The sequence below is a fragment of the Nicotiana sylvestris genome, chromosome 6 (assembly GCF_000393655.2).
Source record: "Nicotiana sylvestris chromosome 6, ASM39365v2, whole genome shotgun sequence".
Lineage (NCBI taxonomy): Eukaryota > Viridiplantae > Streptophyta > Magnoliopsida > Solanales > Solanaceae > Nicotiana > Nicotiana sylvestris.
The window spans coordinates 158238752-158258018 of NC_091062.1; the positions used below are offsets into that span (position 1 = coordinate 158238752).

A 19267-nucleotide genomic window follows, 5' to 3' on the forward strand; every position below is an offset into this window, starting at 1 on the left:
AATCCTCATTTTTGAAATGTTTATCATTTGCCCAGGTGCTCACACTACGTGATCGCGGAACATCACATGCGATTGCGTCGAACAAAATTCCAACCGTTTAAAAATTCTAGAGACGCGAACATTGATATTTGTTCGCTAACGCGTACCACTGCCAAGCTGACCTACATGATCGCATAACACTCCACACGACCGCATAGAGTAAATCCTCTCACTGCCCAGTCTCCTATTTTCTTCACTGCGAATGTAGAGAGGGCTATATGTTCGAGTATCAATAGCCACACAAACTTCGCGATCGCGGACAAGCTCCTGCGATCACATGGAACAAAAAGGGGACTGCCTAATTCAAGGCTTCCCGATCGCATCTCCTCCTACGCGACCGGATAAGAGGAAACCAGTAACTGAAGACACTAGAAATTTCTGCAATCTTTCAAGTCTAAAACTAGTTTGTTAACCACTCAGAATCTACCCGAGGCCCTCGGGACCTCAACCAAACATACCAAAAAGTCCTAAAACATCATACGAAGTTAGTCTAATCCACAAAACACATCAAACAACAACAAAAACACGAATCACCCTCTAATTCAAACTTAATGAACTTTGGAACTTCAAACTTCTACAACCGATGTCGAAACCTATCAAATCATGTCCGATTGACCTCAGCTTTTGCACACGATTTATATTCAATATTATGGACCTACTCCAACTTACGTAATCGAAATCCGACCCCGATATCAAAAAGTCCACTTCCGGTCAAACTTCCCAAAATTTGACTTTTGCCATTTCAAGTCTAATTTAGCTACAGACGTCAAAAATGCAATCCGGACGCGCTCCTAAGTCTAAAATTACCCAACGGAGTTAACGGAACTGACGAAACTCTATTCCGAAGTCGTCTTCACACAATTCTGACTACGGTCAAAATCCTAGAACTTAAACTTCCGTTTTAGGGACTAAGTGTCCCATATCACTCTGAAACCACAAATAAAATCTCCCGGTAAGTCACATAAGCAGAAAAAGATACGGGAAAAGTAGTAAATAGGGGATCGGGGTAATACACTCAAAATAACTGGTCGGATCGTTACACAACCTTAGTTAAGTTAATCAGTTTATTGACTTAAGGGAAAGCTCATAACATAGCCGAATGCACATTTAACACATACATGTGTTGGAATTAGTAGGTATCTCAAAAGGCAGTGTTCCTTATTTTTTTTCTCATTTTGAAATAGTCAAACTAGTCGCTACCTAGTTGTTGGAAACCAGACGTTAATTAGCTGTTGGAGCAACACCTATACAAATATGGTGTTTGGAGAACTAGATACATACTTTTCTTAAACTTCATACATGACACTCTTATGAACAATAATAATTATTTTCTAATTCTCCTTTATATTTTTCCTCCTTCTATTTTGGGTTTCTTTATTGAATTTTCTGTTAGTTCTATTACCAATTTATAATTGGAAGAGCTTGTTGAATCTTGGGGGTACGTCTAATTTTGTTTATCACTGTATAGGCAAATTATCCTTAAGGACAGTGTCCTTGACATGTCTCAATCTTTGCTAACTCATATTCTCCCTGGCCATTTTTTTCCAACACATGTGGTATGAGAGTGGTATAAAATAGGATACTTATGCTAATAACGTGATAGAACAACAAATGTAAAAATACTGAGAATTAGGGATGTACATAGGTCGGGTTGGTTCGAATTTTACAATTACCAAACCAAATTAATTGTGTCGGGTTATTAAATCTAAAGACCAAATCAAACCAATAAAACTCGGGTTTTTCAATCTCGGGTTTTCAGGTTTTTCGGGGTTTTTTCCGGTAAAATCTTCGTAGAACAAAACATATAACTTGTGCTCCAAATATTTCTTTAATCCTAGTAAGATACATAACTATATAAAGTATTTTCCAAGAAAATAATACAAAATATGAGATGTGTCATGGCATTATCCTAAAATATTCAACAATAAAGACAATAAAATTATGTAATATGAATATTACTAATTAAAAAACCATAATAAAAATAAACATAATCTAAAAGTACTAAGTCATGCTAAAATAAGTAGACTAATAAGGGAGTATTAATTACATGACTAAACGCTAAAGAAAAATAAAAATAGGTTATGCATTTTTATCGAAGTGCTCGTTTGGACATAAAAATTGATGGAAGATTTTTTCAAAAAAAAATTTACTTTTTCGAGATCAGCGTTTGTTCATAAAATTTTTAGTTTTTATTTGAAGCTGCATTTTGGAAATTTTCGAAAATTTGAAAAACTACAAAAAGTTATTTTTCAAAATTTTCATTCAATATCACTTAGAAAACTTAAAAAACAACCCAAACTGAAATTTATGTCCAAACACAACTCTAAGTTTCAAATACCAATTTCACTTGAAAATATTTTTCACCATTTTTTCGAATTTTACAATTCTAATGTCCAAACGCCTACTAAGTTATTGCAAAACAAAAAAAATAGATATTCAATACATTCATGTTCGTAGTATTGAATTGAATGTCTTTTGTTAGCATTAATATTGATTTGATTTTTGTTTGGGTTTTTGTTAGCATTATTTAATTTAGTAATATTATAAATGGCTATAAAACTTATTGGGACATTCAAAAGTTCTAAGTCCAACCTTAAAATAAAACCTTAAAAGATAAAATTATGAAACTTTTTAAGAAATATTTATAAATTACATCACAATAACTATATTTATATATTAAATATATCTAAAATTTCTATATATGTAATGTCGGGTTGGTTTGATTTCGGTTTGACTTTCTTTAGTTAAAACCAAACCAAACCAATTACGGTCGGGTTTTTTTTTTCCAATACCAAATCAAATCAAACCAAACCATAGTCGAATTTTTTTTCTCGGATTATCGGATTGGTGCGGTTTGTCGATTTTCTTTGTACACCCTACTGAGAATACTGAGAAAGAAGTATGAAGATTATTAGTGTTAAATATATATATGCGGTATAAAATTCAACACAAGAATATAACACTTAAATGGATCATAAATAGATACGTGAAATATTTGAATAGTTTTACGAAATAATGAAAAGAATTTACAGAAATACTAAACTAACATTCGCGTACCATAATTCAATATATATTCATTACAAGAGAAAAAGAATGATACGCAGTCACCTAAAGGATATACCACGTAATTGTGGTGGGCAGATGAAACATTTGGTACTCACAATTTCCTCCTCCAAGTTGTGGTTCACAACTCGGGATATTCCATAGTCGTTGGACTTTCCTCATGTGACTATGTACATTTCTGAGACCGCACAAGTTAAATTTCACTAAACACGTGTCCTCTTTTCCTTTTCGGTTATAATTAGTGGTGAAAATTTTGCCATATTTTTCTTGAGATCTGGATAGTAGATTCTAACTCAAGCGCGAAATTATTTACATATTTGGTATGTTTATAAAGTACTTTTCACAATGATATTTTTTGTCATCTTTTGTTTTTGATTTTATTTTATTTTATTAGGTAATACAAATGTTACAGAGGGAGTGAAGGACAAAACATTTTAAAAGTGAAGGATATCTTTCAACTACCGTTCTTTTTGGAGTTCATTATTCAAACGATCACTCAACTATCTCAAATTATCTCCTAAAATCATTTTTCTTTTGTTTGTAACAATAAAGTCACTGAATTATGCCTATTGCACTCAGAAAGTCACTCAACTAGATATTCCAAATTTTGGATTGTCAAATACCTATTTTACCCTCTAAATTATAAATATTTATCTTCTTTTATTTTTTTAAACTTTTTAATATTATGATTTTTCCCTTTTTAATTTATATTATGGACTTACCTATAGAATAAATAAATATTATTTATAAATTAAAAAAAATATTTAAGCATCTATAATGTTGGAATAACAAAATAATGAGCACAGTAAAAAAATTAATTAGAACAATTTGTTCGTAATAATAATTTTAGTATTAACAACAAAAATTCAAAAAACTATTTACACAATTCAGAATGAAAGAAAATAAAGGTTGTAAAATATATATGTCATGCACGTAATATAAGAATAATTATTTAAATAAAGGTATTTTTATAATGTACATTATATATTCTTGAAAATTATGCTCAATTATATTATATTATATATATATATATATATATATTCCACGCACGACTTAACATAGCATATTTTTTCCCTGTACAGATAGTCCCCCTGCTTTCCAATGACACAATTTTGTGTCGACGGAAAGTTGGTAGAAATATAATAATATAATTGAGCATAATTTTCAAGAATATATAATGTATATTATAAAAATACTATTTAAATAATTATTCTTATATTACGTGCATGGAATATTTTCTTTCATTCTGAATTGTGCAATTAATTTTTTATATTTTTTTATTAATACTAAAATTATTATTACGAACAAATTATTCTAATTAATTTTTCTTATATGCTCATTATTTTGTTATTCCAGCATTATAGATGCTTAAATACTTTTTATTTTTTATTTATAAATAATATTTATTTATTCTATAGGTAAGTCCATGATATAAATTAAAAAGAAAAAAAACATAATATTAAAAAGTTTACAAAAATAAAAAGAATATAAATGTTTATAATTTAGTGGGTAAAATAGGTATTTGGCAATTTAAAATTTGAAAAATCTAGTTGAGTGACCTTCTGAGTGCAATAGGCATAGTTCAGTGACTTTGTTATTACAAACGAAAGAAAAGTGACTTTAGGAGATAATTTAGGATAGTTGAGTGATCATTTGAGTAATTGACTCGTTCTTTTTGTTATTGATTGAGCGATAATAAATTATATACTTGAAAATTAGATAATAGTAGAACCTAGTTGAATTCTCTTTGAAAACTCAGTACCAAGAGTATCAACTAAAAATAATATGCACGCTTCTGGCTATCGCGAATCCATAATTTTTAAATTATGAGTGCTCAATTATTTTTAATTTAAAAATTGTTATTTAAACTGGGTGCTCAAACAAATTGTATGAATTACTAGTTCTTCTATACAAGTAATAATGTTTGCCTCCAAAAACAATAGTTATTTAAACTGGGTGCTCAAACAAATTGTATGAATTACTAGTTCTTCTATACAAGTAATAATGTTTGCCTCCAAAAACAATAGGTGCTTAAGCACCCATAATACATAATATAGATCCATCATCGACTTTCTGAACATATTAAAAGAGACGAATTTAAGATTTAAACTTTATAGATTGGAAATACTAACATATCTCATCTAACTTATTGAATTTGAAATTTATTGTTTATACTTAGGTAATAAATTTTTAGTATACAGCTTATGCAAACCTATTAGATCGAATGAACCGGCAACTCATTCACTGAATACGCTCCTGACTAATGTTATAAATAGAATTCTATTTAAGGTGAATGTCTATATTTAGAGAGATTCTAGGATTTATTGCTTGGTGACTAAGCCAATCTTTCCCTATAAATAGAGGGTTTTATTTCATTGTAATTCATCCCAATATCAATAAGAATTATCTCTCTACTTTGCTCTCCAATACTCTTCTTCTTCTTCTTTTATTGTTTCATAACACGTTATCTGCACGAGACTCTAACCAATTGAGTAGAAGATTTGGGATTGAGCATAATGATTGTCAATTATTCTATGAACTTCCTTCGTGATTAAATTCTAGATTTAAGATAAGTATTTTACTTTTCTCTTTCAAATTCTTGACATTCTATAATTTGATTTTAAATACAAGCAAAGACGATAAATTTTGATTGCAACTCTAATGGAGTTTGAAAGATATTATAACCACCCAAGGTGGTAAAATTTCTATGCTTTGCCATGATCAAATTCATGTATGATTGTGGGCAAAGAATTGAAAACCCGTTCCATTGAATTTGCTCCATTCTCATTCCCTTTAGAGAATGTGATAGCAGTATGTGATAAGTTTGAAAGAAGACAAAATTATTACTATGAATGTATCAATGGATGTGGACGTGGCAATATACGAAATTATAATCGTCGTCATTGTGGTAATGAGAACAATAAGGATTCTCAAAATAATCATTCACTTTGTGAAAGTAATATTTGTCATCGATTTGACATGAGATTTTATAAAGTACATATAGATGATTATGGTTCATTCATGATGTGAATATGACAACATCTAATTTATGAATACATATTCATTCTTGGAAGAATATGAACGCGCTAGTGGTAGTGAATATACCACACTCACCTCTAGAAGGAGGTTTGAGATGATATAAGAAAATAATGTCATTATTATGGCATGAATGGTCATTGGTCACGTACCTATTGCACACCAAAATATTTTGGTAATGCGATTATTAAAGAATAACATTAATGCAAGAAACATATCTTGCATATAATTTTGACAGTAACCATAATGGTATAACTCTCTCTTTAAAAGAGATATTCACCATATGGATGTTGATGAATATGTGGTAGTACTAAATTAATTGAGAGCTCTGGAAGAGCCAATTATTACTATTTTGGAGAAACACAATTGATTACCAATAATGTATTGTGTTGTAGTAAATCTCAAAGAAACTTATTCAGTTTCCAAAGTACACGCAAAAGCGGTTGATTATATTGAGACTATAAATAAAGGAAAGATTTAATATCTTCTATTACTACAACTTGCAGTGGGATAATATGTATGTGAAAAGCTACCCGCTTTATTCTCCAATTTGTACTACATAAATAAAAGAATGCCACAATAAAATGGATGTTTATTGATATAAAAACTCATATCATAATAAACTTGGAGTTTATTGATAATGCACATGTCATGTGTAAATCTGAAGTTTATCAATATTGATAATTTATTCAGTTGGCATAATTGGTTTAGCCATATTAATTTAAGTATGATGTGCAAAAATAAAAGAGAATTCAAATGAGTAAACATTAAATAACTAGAAAGTTCTTTACGAATTCTCCTAGGTTGTTTGTTCTCATTAATTAGTAGACCAACTAAAATTGGGATTGAATCCCATAAACGCTGGAAATATCAAAAGTGAATATGGGCTCATTCACTTGCCATGTATACCACATAAGATGCATCTATAAGATGGTTACATGTGCGATTATTATTAACCCGCAATATGATGTTTTGCGAGGTAACTTGATCAATAATTTAATTTCGAGCATAATTTCCAGATTTTCTACTCAAGAAAGTTTATCTTGATAAGTTGGTTTACATCACAGTTGGTTTAGCAAAATAATTTATTGAGTGCCTCCACTTAATAGCTAAACTATTGCTTATGAGAACAAAATTACCTATATCAGTTTGTATATTACATTCTCCCCTCACAAGTGGTTCGGGGTCAGGAACCAAATAATTCCATCTTATTATTATTGATGTGCGGTGTATATTTTGATTAGCACCATGACACACAAATATGGGCTCTCAAAGTTGAGGAAACAAGTTAGTTTTTCTAACATGAGGGGCAGACATGATAAACACTTGAGAAAAAGTTACGTGGAACAGATTATCATTAGTATATATAGATCCTCGAATATCATAATATGAACTTGAAGTTCATAAAAAGATAATTCGTTTGCAATATATTTCAAAGCATGTCATACGCATTTGCTGACCCAAAGAAAGTAACTAAATTCTCATTGCAAATGCTCATATTAAGTCCTAGAAGGACAAAGTCTATGGTATGCTTAAAGCGTATAGACAAATCGGTTTCAAATAAAACTTCTTGATAAAGAAGATGAGCAAATGATCAAAATGATCATAATAAAGGAGGCAAGTGATCTAGAAGATCACATGACATAACACTTCATAAAATCTCATGAGAGATTCAGGTACCTGAATATATGAATGAAGAGATCTTTATGTTATGTCTTTATAAAAAAAATATTGGAACCGATATAAAATATTTGTCGACGACATCTATCATAGCGCTAAGTATAAATGGGGATCTTAAGGTTGTCGAGATAGATACAAAAATATTGGCCAAATAGACGATACATAATTCAAATAGAATTGGTTTAATATGAAAGACATGTAATTTTGGACATGTAGTTCAAATACTTGAAAGTATAAAGTCAACGGTATGTGCAATCAGTATATGTCTAGCATGACATAAAACTTGATATGCATCTAAAGTCAATTATATGGCTTATATGACTTAACTTATATGACAATCCATGAAGGATTTAAGTCGCTTAAAGCATATACAATTCTTGGTCTTGAAGTACCACATCTTAAGTGCAATTTGTGAACATATGTATCTTGCTATAACTATAAGCATGATAATGGGATAGCGAGAATACCTCTATGGAGATATTGAAAAGTCCATTCTACGGCAGTTTATGAAGACATTACATCTCTATCAAGAATGATGATTTCAAGATGCAATATATTCATTCAAGTTAATATGGCTGATTTGTTTATCAAGTCTCTACCAAAGATCATTTTGAAGATGGTGCACAAAATTGGAATGCAAATGCTTAAAGATGTGAATTGATGCTCTCATCAGGGGGAGTTAATGCGCGTTGCACTCTTTTTTCCTTACAAGGTTTTTTCCCATTGGGTTTTCCTTGCAAGGTTTTTAACGAGGCAACCAAAAAACGTATTGTTAGATATGTGTACTCTTTTTCCTTTTCTACAATTTTTTCCCCATTGGGTTTTATTTAGTTAAGGTTTTAACGAGGCACATTATCTGTTGAATAGACATTCAAGGGGGGGTGTTATAAATAGAATTCTATTTAAGGTGAATGCTTATATTTAGAGAAATTCTAGGGTTTATTACTTGGTGGCTAAGCCAATCTCTCCCTATAAATAGAGGGTTCTATTCCATTGTAATTCATCCCAATATCAATAAGAATTCTCTCTCTACTTTGCTCTGCAATACTCTTCTTCTTCTTTTATTGTTTCATAACAGATTAAGTAATTAAGAAGATTTTACAGCGTGGCTACAATAATAAATACTATACTTAAACCGTAAATAGAATATATCATATATGAAACTATATTACCAAATATGTTTATAGTTTGCTTATTACCCTTCATGCTAATAGTATTTCCACCTAATATATACAATGCATTAAATAAGGAATCACTGTAGCTTTATGATTCATTATTTTGCGCACTAAAAAAGGAGAATTAAATATTTTCCAGATCTTCCCCAACGCAAATCACGCACATTCCATAATTATCATCGGCTTCACTCTGATCTTCCACAACGCAGAACAAGATTTTTCATACTCTATTTTTGCGATACACTCTGTTTCCAGAAATTCTCTCTACATCTCTCTCTATTTCTCAATCGCAAATTTCAGTAATACAAAGCAAATGAAAAGAGAGCAGCAATTCCACTATTGACAGTCATTAAAAAGCTTGAAAGCTTTGAATTCAAATTTGGGTTTTCAAAAATCATTATTTGTTTGGATTGAGTGTTGTTAAAAATAATCAGGAATATGGTTTGGAGTTTATATCTCAATTTTGAGGGGTTTTGGTGAAGATTAGACTTGGTTTTGACTGAATTTCAAATTGAAACTCGAAGAAGAAGAAGAAGAAGAAGAAGAAGAAGAAGAAGAAGAAGAACATATTGCAGAAATTGTAGAAAAATTGTAGATAAATTGTAGACTGTTGTTTATTTATTTATCTTTTATTCATTTACTTATTGTATGAAAGTTGAACAACATTGTATAAAAATTGTATTAAAGTGGATGATTTAGTACTGTTTTGGACAAAAATATGTATAAAAAATGTGAAACATACATTTCAGAGGAAGCATGTCGATTCCAAATATGTACCCAGTTTGTAGATATTTTGTAGATAAATTGTAGATTATTTGTATTCTGATTGTAGATGTTTTATTTTCTGTTTTCACAAATAAAAAGGCTAAAACCTCTACAAATCTTCTGAAAAAACGTAATTATGTCGAAAATCCCAATTAAACTACAATTGAATGTGAATTGGGATATTAAAATTCAATATACCCAGTTTGTAGATATTTTGTAGATGAATTGTAGATTATTTGTATTCTGATTGTAGATGCATTGTTTTTTGTTTTCACAAATCCAAAACGACTAAAACTTCTACAAAATCTTCTGCAAAAAACGCAATTATGTCGTAAATACCAATTAAGCTACAATTGAATGGGAATTGAGATATTAAAATTCAATGTACCCAATTTGTAGATATTTTGTAGATAAATTGTAGATTATTTGTATTCTGATTGTAGATGCTTTGTTTTTTGTTTTCACAAATCAAAAACGACTAAAACTTCTACAAATCTTCTGCAAAAAACAGTCTACAATTTATCTACAATTGCTGCAATATAATGTATGTCATGTCTTCTTCTTCTTCGAGTTTCAATCTAAAATTCAGCCAAAACCAAGTCTAAATCTTCACCAAAATCCCTCAAAATTGAGATATAAACTCCAAAACATATTCCCAATTATTTACAACAACACCCAATCAAAACAAATAATGATTTTTGAAAACCCAAATTTGAATTCAAAGCTTTTTAATGGTTGTCAATGGTGGAATTGCTGCTCTCTTGTCTCTTTGAAGGTTTGTTCTTCTTCATTGAGAAAATTTGAAGCTGAAGGTAAATGTGTGTATGAACTTTGAAGATTTGACTTCAATTTTGACTGGTTTTAGAAGAAAAAAAGTTTGAAATTGGACGTTAATGGAAGGGTGTTACATATGTTTATCTGGTTTTAGCAGAGGGAATAATGGGTTTGAAACGTGGGTGTGGGGAGATATGTGGGTGAGGGTGTGGGTTTGGGAGAGAGAAACGTGGGGTAGGGGATTTGGAGGAATATACGGTAGCGTTAATTGTACAGTTAAAACACATTATGGTATAGAATTGATAATTAGGTATACTAAATGTAATTAAATCAAACCTTAAACATTGAGGATAATATAATTTTTTATATGGTACAGGAATGTAAAAATTTCATAGAATAAAGTAGTTATGTTAGACATTTGAGAACCAAGATCCAACAAAAAACACGTACAAAAAGAGGGACATTTTACTTCACAATCGCACAAACTGTTCATAGGTGGACGTGGTCGCTCTATCGACTCTCACTTTCTATCCGACTTCAGTGATAACATTCTCAACCTCAAAATCTCCAGAATCCAAAATAAATGGACACCGTTCCTTTTCTATAAGAACCAAGCTAGATATCATAAAAAATTAATGAACTGAATTCTTGTTCAAACTTGTTCTTCTTCTTCTAACTTAGGGAATTTAAGTTCTCAAGAGCAAAAAGAAAAAGACATGGCTCAAACAATGTTGCTGACAGCCAATGCCAAAGTTGATTTAAGGAGTAAAGAATCCTTAGTCGAAAGACTAAAGCCTAAGCCTTTGTCTTCTTTCTTTTTGCCTTCTCTTCCTTTGAAATACCCTTCTGCTTCTGCTTCTGCTTCTTCACATTTCACAAGTACTACTGTTGCTCTTTTCAAGTCTAAAGCCAAAGCTCCAGCCAAAAAGGTTAGCTAATTACTGTTGACAAAAAGTCCTTAGCTTATCCCCTTTTATTATATACTGTATGTATTTTGTTAATTTTCATTTACCGTCTTTCTTTAATTTGTTGAATATCTTATTTTTTGATGGAGCAACAGGTTGTACCAAAGCCAAAGGAAAAAGTTGAGGATGGGATTTTTGGAACCTCAGGAGGAATTGGTTTCACTAAGCAAAATGAGCTCTTTGTTGGCCGTGTTGCTATGATTGGTTTTGCGGTGAGTATTTCGATTAATTAGTTTATCTTAATTTTTTAATGGTTCTTAAATTAAAAATAAACAAAAGACTTTTATTACTCTACTAAAGGCTCAATACTATAGTATTTGCATAGTTAGACAAATGAGTCGCATCCCAAGACCAAAGCCTTATTTTATTGAACAGGTAACGGATAATGTGGTATCAGTTCGAAAAAAAATTATTCGGACTCAATGCATGTATCATAATTCATAACATGTAGATTTGTCGTAGTTAAGTGATAATTATATTAATTAAAATTTTGTGTTTACTTGCACTTGTTGCTATGATATCGCTTTGTCTAGTGATAATTCAATGTAAAAATTCATATTAATTATATATAGAGAGCTCTGTGTTTAAATTGTTCTGTGTATAGATGCTATAGAAAACTTTGGATTTTTGGACCATTTCAAATGTGGACAAAGAGTATGAGAAAATATCCTTTACATTTTGAAAATACTTTGACACCTTCTGATTCCTCCTTAATAACTAGCCCGTTTGTTCATAATTTTTTTTTTCAATTATTTTTTCAGAAATGAGTTTTTCAAAAACCAAAAAGTGATTTTGACCATTTTTTTTCCAAATTTTCAGAAAAACTTTTTTCTCCCTCACAAAACTGCAATATTTTTTCAAATGAAATGCATGCCAAACATAATTTTAAATTCCAAATACCATTTTTCAACTTAACTCTAAATACTAGTAGTAATTTCAAAAATTACAATTTTTATGTCCAAACTCCTACTAAAATTTAAGTGATATTTCCTGGTATAAATACATAAATTTTGCAGCACTAATGTAATGAAGTTATATAGGCATCTTTGTTGGGAGAAGCAATAACAGGAAAGGGAATATTGGCACAACTGAATCTTGAAACTGGAATTCCAATCTATGAAGCAGAGCCACTACTATTGTTCTTCATCCTATTCAATCTGCTTGGAGCCATTGGAGCTTTGGGAGACAGAGGAAAATTTATTGATGACCCTGCCCCTCCTACTGGTCTTGATAAGGCTGTTATCCCTCCTGGCAAAGGCTTTAAGTCTGCTTTGGGACTTAGCGAAGGAGGTATTTACTATAACAACCTCCACTTTTTCTTCATATATACTATGTATACTTGACGAGGGTTTGTCAGCTTATTGTTTTTGACTTGTTTTAATCACTTTATAGCTTTGTTAAATACTGAAAAAGAGTTTAAAAGTTGATTTGACAAACTTAATAGCCAATCCAAAAACCCTCTAAACCCTTGGGGGTGGCTGAATTGGTTGAGCATGGGACTTCACAAATTGGAGGTCTAGAGTTCGAAACTACTTGCATGCCTCTTCAGTCGAGCATGTCGCACGGGACTTGTTATTAGTGGAGTTTACCATGTGTGCACCCTATAACTCTTTAGGGGGCACTGGTTAAGCAAAATACCATGTCCCGTTGCGAAAAAATCTTGGATCCGCCTCTAGTAGCGGCTACGGGTTATATATTTTTGTCTTTTTATTAATTGAGTTGTACCAGCTCCATTTAGACAAAGATACTCCTTTTTAGGAGTAAAATTATCTACAGTATTTTATAGTGTTTGAGTTGGTTTCAAGAATCAACTTGTGGTACTATAAACATGTACATTATGAAAGAGGTGTATAAAATAATCTTTAGTTTGTTTGGCGTTGGATTTAACGAAAGCGTTGTGTATATATATATATATATATATATATATATGCAGGTCCTCTATTTGGATTCACAAAGGCAAATGAGCTGTTTGTAGGAAGGTTGGCACAACTGGGAATTGCTTTCTCCATTATAGGAGAAATTATCACAGGGAAAGGAGCTTTGGCACAACTTAACTTTGAGACAGGTGTCCCAATCAATGAGATTGAGCCCCTTTTGTTGTTTAACATTGTCTTCTTCTTCGTTGCTGCCATAAATCCAGGAACTGGCAAATTTGTCACTGATGAGGAAGAGGAGTGAAGCTAGACTAGTTAGTTTCTCTGTGACTTTTGTGTAGCTTTTTCTAATAAACTTAATTTATATTTCTTTATAGTTGCCGTTGTTGTTGTTGTATAGTTGTGTGTACTCCATCGCGATTATCTTATTTAATTTCCAGAAAAATGAGTAATATGGAAGTTCAAATGATTGGAAGTTGATTGTGTACCGTAAATGGCTATTGTGATGAGAAAACGATTCTATGTCACATTTCCCTCTCACGGTTCATGAAGAACTTCAAAGGTCAAAGAAAACAATGGTGATTATAGGGTTAATTTTACTCAGGATCACTCAACTATGTTTCAATTTTATTAAAGTCACTCAACTATTTTTTGTCACTTAAAAGTAACTAAATTTTCACATTGTCACTTAAAAGTTATTTTGGATCAAACCCCTACCATAAATATGACATGGCATAAAATTTATTGAGAAAAATCCAAAAATAAATGCCACATAAGCTTAAATGGATTATACCCACTTTAGATCCATTTTTTCCTTAATGTGATTTGACCCATAACCCAAATGCTTCAAATAAAAAATTATTAAATTTCACATTAGATTAAAATGATTATCCTATACTACAAAATTCTTGCATTTTCTATTACATAATGCCCATTTATAATTATTCTATACTAAAAGAATTCTTATCTTGTTTGTATGCCCCATCCGAGTCGTTTTATAACTCTACTGAAGTTAAAATACTACTGTATCCAACTCACATAACATATTTATAATTTTCTAGTGAAATTAAAATAGTATTGTATTCATCTTACATAACATATTAATGTATCATAAGTATATAAGAATAATAATGAGGCTAATAAGAAGCTATTTTCACAATGAACATGCACTTACAAACAACCTATTGCAATTGTTTAGATAAAAGAAATATTGTATTTGTACGGTAAAAACCATCCACAAAAAAAAATCACAAGACCTTTATGGAAGGCTTTTGTTTTACGAGACTTATGCTTTAAGTGCCTCAAGCATGCCAAACACCCAGTGTCGATGATTCGTCCAACAACTTATAATGTGAAGTAGGGTTATGGATAGACCCATTAAGACTGATGCATCCTTTTTTCTAGAGGGCATAATTATATGATGAATCATATCATGTCTACCACTCTGCGTAACCATGAATTCCAGTCGCTCGGGTATTATCTTCCCTAAAATCGAGTCGACTGAACACCCTAGCAGGAGTTTCGCCCGCATCCAATCCTCGTTCTAGAAATCTAATCTTACCGGGCCGGGCGAAATAAAATCAATAGAAAGAAGATTGATTGAAAAAGCCAAACCTTAGAGTTCGCAGCCGGGATTCCTTATAACTTCTAGGTTCATTTGCGGATGATGAATGTATTCCTTATAACTTCTAGGTTCATTTGCGGATGATGAATGTATTCCTTATAACTTCTAGGTTCATTTGCAGATGATGAATGTGTTAGGCAACGTGTATTAACCAAAATCAACATTGTAAAGGAAAAACAAGAGGAAGAAGAAATAGAATATATAATTCCGAGTCCACAATTTGTTTGTGTTTCCTTAAGGAATTTTAACCCCCTCACAGTTGCCAAGGTAATGGATTAAATCCTCCCAGGATAAAACGGAATAAACCTTCCTGCGTCAGTGGCAATACTAGAAGCAGGATACCAACGAACTCAAAGAGCGGAGAGAATCACACTTACAATTTTCAAGGAACAAGAAAGCTCAAGACTTTTTGGATTAATGAACTTGCAGAGAGAGGGAAAGTGATTTTTTAGTTTCTGAATTTCTGAGTACTTAGAATGGAAGTCATGCCTGAATTTATAGGAAATTGTTGGCTTTGTGAAAAGGTATGGTGTCTGTTCACTGTGAGCAGACATCTGATAGGAAGACAACGTATTGTCTTTTAACGTTATTTTAACGTTACTTATTAAATTGGGCCAACTAGTTTAACCAAATAAATCGGGTCAGTTTTTGAAGCCCAACCCAGTCCATTTAATTTCCCACCATTACCCAATTTACACTACTCATCTTTAAAGCCCAATGGCTTAAAAGTCCAACAATCCCCCACATGAATAGGGAATGGCTATATAAAGAAGAAACATACATGGAAGTTGTGTGATTTGCAAGAAAGGATTAATTGCATCTGGATAAGTAGGTTTCCCTTTGAACTTTCCGTAGTGAGCATATGTCGGATATACTCAATCAATCGGTAGATTTGATATCTTTGAACCGTCGAACTTTAGTGTATACCTAGACAACCATATGTCACACAACCAACCCTTAATCGTCTTTTTGGTTCTCATTGTTGTGTTCATTTTAGCCATGAACACCGCCTGGTTTCATAAGTGCGTAGAGAATTGGCCTTACAGAATTCTCATTGAAGCGGCTTTCACTTCACACTTACATAGGTGATTCCTAAATGTGTAATCCTTTAAATTTACATTATTTGATAAATACCACATCAAACTTAGGTAATCATTAAAGAACGTGTAAAGTTCTATCCTTGTTACTGAACATTGTCTTCATCACGAGAAGGGACCAAAGATTTTACTTTGACAATGTTGAACCGGTTAATCACAACTTTGTTTGAGCTCCTTGAACCTAGATCTCGGAATATCCAAAATTCTAGGTAGAGTTACCACCATGATGACTTGTCCTCGGCCATAGTCCCATTACCTTAGATGATTTCTCAACTCCCTCTCTAGTTAGGCCTTTTGTAAGCGGATCTGCCACATTATCCTTTGATCTTACATAATCAATAGTGATAATTCCACTAGAGAGTAGTTGTCTAACGGTTTTATGCCTTCGTCGTATATGACGAGACTTTCCGTTATACATAATGCTCTCTGCCCGTCCTATTGCAGCCTCACTATCGCAATGTATGCATATAGGAGCCAAAGGTTTTGGCCAGAACGGAATGTCTTCTAAAAATTTTTGAAGCCATTCAGCTTCTTCGTCGGCCTTATCCAAAGCTATAAACTCTGATTTCATTGTAGAGCGAGCAATGCACGTCTGTTTGGAAGACTTCCAAGATACTGCTCCTCCACCAACAGTAAAAAGATATCCACTTTTGGACTTTGTTTCTGTTGAGCCGATTATCCAATTTGCATACTATATCCTTCGATAACCGTAGGATATTTATTATAGTGCAAAGCGTAGTTTTGGGTATATTCCAAATATCCCAGAACTCGTTTCATTGCCACCCAGTGATGTTTGTTGGGATTACTTGTGAATCGACTAAGTTTACTTATTGCACAAGCTATATCAGGACGTGTACAATTCATGATATACATTAAGCTTCCCAACACACGAGCATAATCCAATTGAGACGTGTTTTCACCTTTATTCTTTACAAGATGATAGTTTAAGTCAATTGGAGTTCTTGCACTTCTAAATTCCAAGTGTTTGAATTTTTCTAGTATCATTTTCACGTAATGTGATTGAGACAAAGCTAGACCCTGAGGAGTCCTCTGGATTTTAATTCCTAGAATTACATCGGCAACTCCTAAGTCTTTCATATCAAATTTACTAGCAAGCATACGCTTAGTAGCTTGAATGTCGGCAATGTCTTTGCTCATTATTAGCATATCATCAACATATAAGCAAATAATGACTATATGATTTGGAATGTTCTTAGTGTAAACACATTTATCACATTCATTAATCTTAAAGTCATTTGACAACATTGTTTGGTCAAATTTCGCATGTCATTGCTTGGGTGCTTGTTTTAGTCCATAAAGGGACTTAACAAGTCGACACACCTTCTTTTCTTTTCCCGAAACCACAAACCCTTCAGGTTGGTTCGTGTAAATTTCTTCCTCTAGATCATCATTTAAGAAGGTTGTTTTTACATCCATTTGATGAATTTGAAGACCATACAAGGCGGATAACGCTATTAGCATCTGAATGGATGTAATTCTTGTTACCGGCGAGTCTGTGTCAAAATAGTCAAGACCTTCTCGCTGTCTAAATCCTTTGACAATAAGTCTTGCCTTGTATTTGTCAATAGTACCATCGTCTTTCATTTTCTTCTTGAAAATCCATTTAGAACCCAAGGTTTTGTTACCTGGAGAAAGATCAACCAATTCCCAAGTGTGGTTGTTCAATATAGATTCTATTTCACTATTGACCGCCTATTTCCAATATTGTGCTTCTGAAGATTACATTGCTTCCTTAAAAGTTCGAGGCTCATTTTCTAGCAAGAATGTCAGGAAGTCTGGACCAAATGAAGTGGATGTCCTTTGATGTTTACTTCTTCTCGGATTTTCCTCATTAGGAACAATATCCGTTGTTTCTTCCCGAAGTCTCTTGGACTTTTCGTAGGACGAACCACTTCCTTGTTATACGGATAAATATTTTCAAAGAATTAAGCGTTATCTGATTCTATCACCGTATTAACTTGAATCTCGGGATTTTCTGATTTATAAATCAGAAAACAAGATGCGTTACTATTGGTTGCATATCCAATAAATAAATAATCAACCGTTTTTGGACCTATCTTAACCCTTTTAGGTTTAGGAACTTGTACCTTAGCTAAACACCCCCACACTTTGAAGTATTTCAAGTTGGACTTCCTTCCTTTCTATTTTTCATATGGAATGGACTGTGTTTTACTATGAGGTACACGGTTGATTATTAGGTTAGCTGTAAGTATAGCTTCCCCCCACAAATTTTATGGTATACCAGAACTTATCAACAATGCATTCATCATCTCTTTCAACGTTCGATTCTTTCTCTCCGCAATCCCGTTAGATTGTGGAGAGTAAGGGGCAGTTGTTTGGTGAATAATTCCATTTTCCAAACATATTTCTTCAAAAAGAGATTCATATTCGCCACCCCTATCACTTCTTATCATTTTGATCTTTTTGTTTAGTTGTGTTTCAACTTCACTCTTGTATTGCTTGAAAGCATCAATTGCTTCATCTTTACTACGAAGTAAATAAACATAGCAATATCTCGTACTATCGTCAATAAAAGTAATAAAATACTTTTTCCCACCGCGAGATGGTGTTGACTTCATGTCACAAATATCTGTGTGAATTAAGTCTAAAGGACTTGAATTCCTTTCAACGGACTTATAAGGATGCTTATCATACTTTGATTCCACGCATATTTGACATTTGGAATTAATGCACTCAAATTTTGGCAATACTTCCAAATTTATCATTTTTCGCAATGTTTTGAAGTTGATGTGACCTAGGCGTGCATGCCATAAAGTGTTTGACTCAAGTAAGTAAGAAGAAGCATTAACTTTATTGATAGGAACTGCTATTATATTTAGCTTATAAAGGCCCTCATTCAGGTAACCTTTTCCTACATACACATCATTCTTACTTAGTACAACACTATTAGAAATAAAAATACATTTGAATCCTTTCTTGACAAGAAGTGAGGTAGACACAAGATTCTTGCGAATTTCTAGAACATGGAGAACTTGGTTTAGAGTCACAATTTTTCCCGACATCATCTTCAACGCAATCTTGCCAACTCCTTCAATTTTGGTTGTAGACGAATTTCCCATAAAAATTGTCTCGCCGTGTGACGACCCAACCCGTTGTCACGTGAGTTACCGCCCTATTTCCCCCATTTTATTCT

At 32.4% G+C, this 19267-nt stretch overlaps 1 protein-coding gene across 1 annotated transcript; it reads left to right on the forward strand.

The window, feature by feature from the left end:
* Positions 1-10959: 10959 nt before the first annotated feature.
* On the forward strand, positions 10960-13846 carry LOC104222329 (photosystem II 22 kDa protein, chloroplastic). Its single transcript, XM_009773557.2, has 4 exons — positions 10960-11461; positions 11593-11709; positions 12538-12787; positions 13431-13846. Exons 1-4 carry the CDS (start codon positions 11249-11251, stop codon positions 13673-13675), a joined length of 825 nt encoding a protein of 274 aa, XP_009771859.1. The 5' UTR covers positions 10960-11248; the 3' UTR covers positions 13676-13846.
* The last annotated feature ends 5421 nt before the right edge of the window (positions 13847-19267 follow it).

What these genes read in the sequence shown, in the direction of transcription:
- LOC104222329 (XM_009773557.2), top strand. Translation starts at nt 11,249, where the DNA reads ATGGCTCAAACAATGTTGCTGACAGCCAATGCCAAAGTTGATTTAAGG. An exon ending in CCAAAGCTCCAGCCAAAAAG is followed by an intron (nt 11,462 to 11,592) that starts GTTAGCTAATTA and finishes ATGGAGCAACAG; the next exon opens with GTTGTACCAAAGCCAAAGGA. An exon ending in TTTGGGACTTAGCGAAGGAG is followed by an intron (nt 12,788 to 13,430) that starts GTATTTACTATA and finishes ATATATATGCAG; the next exon opens with GTCCTCTATTTGGATTCACA.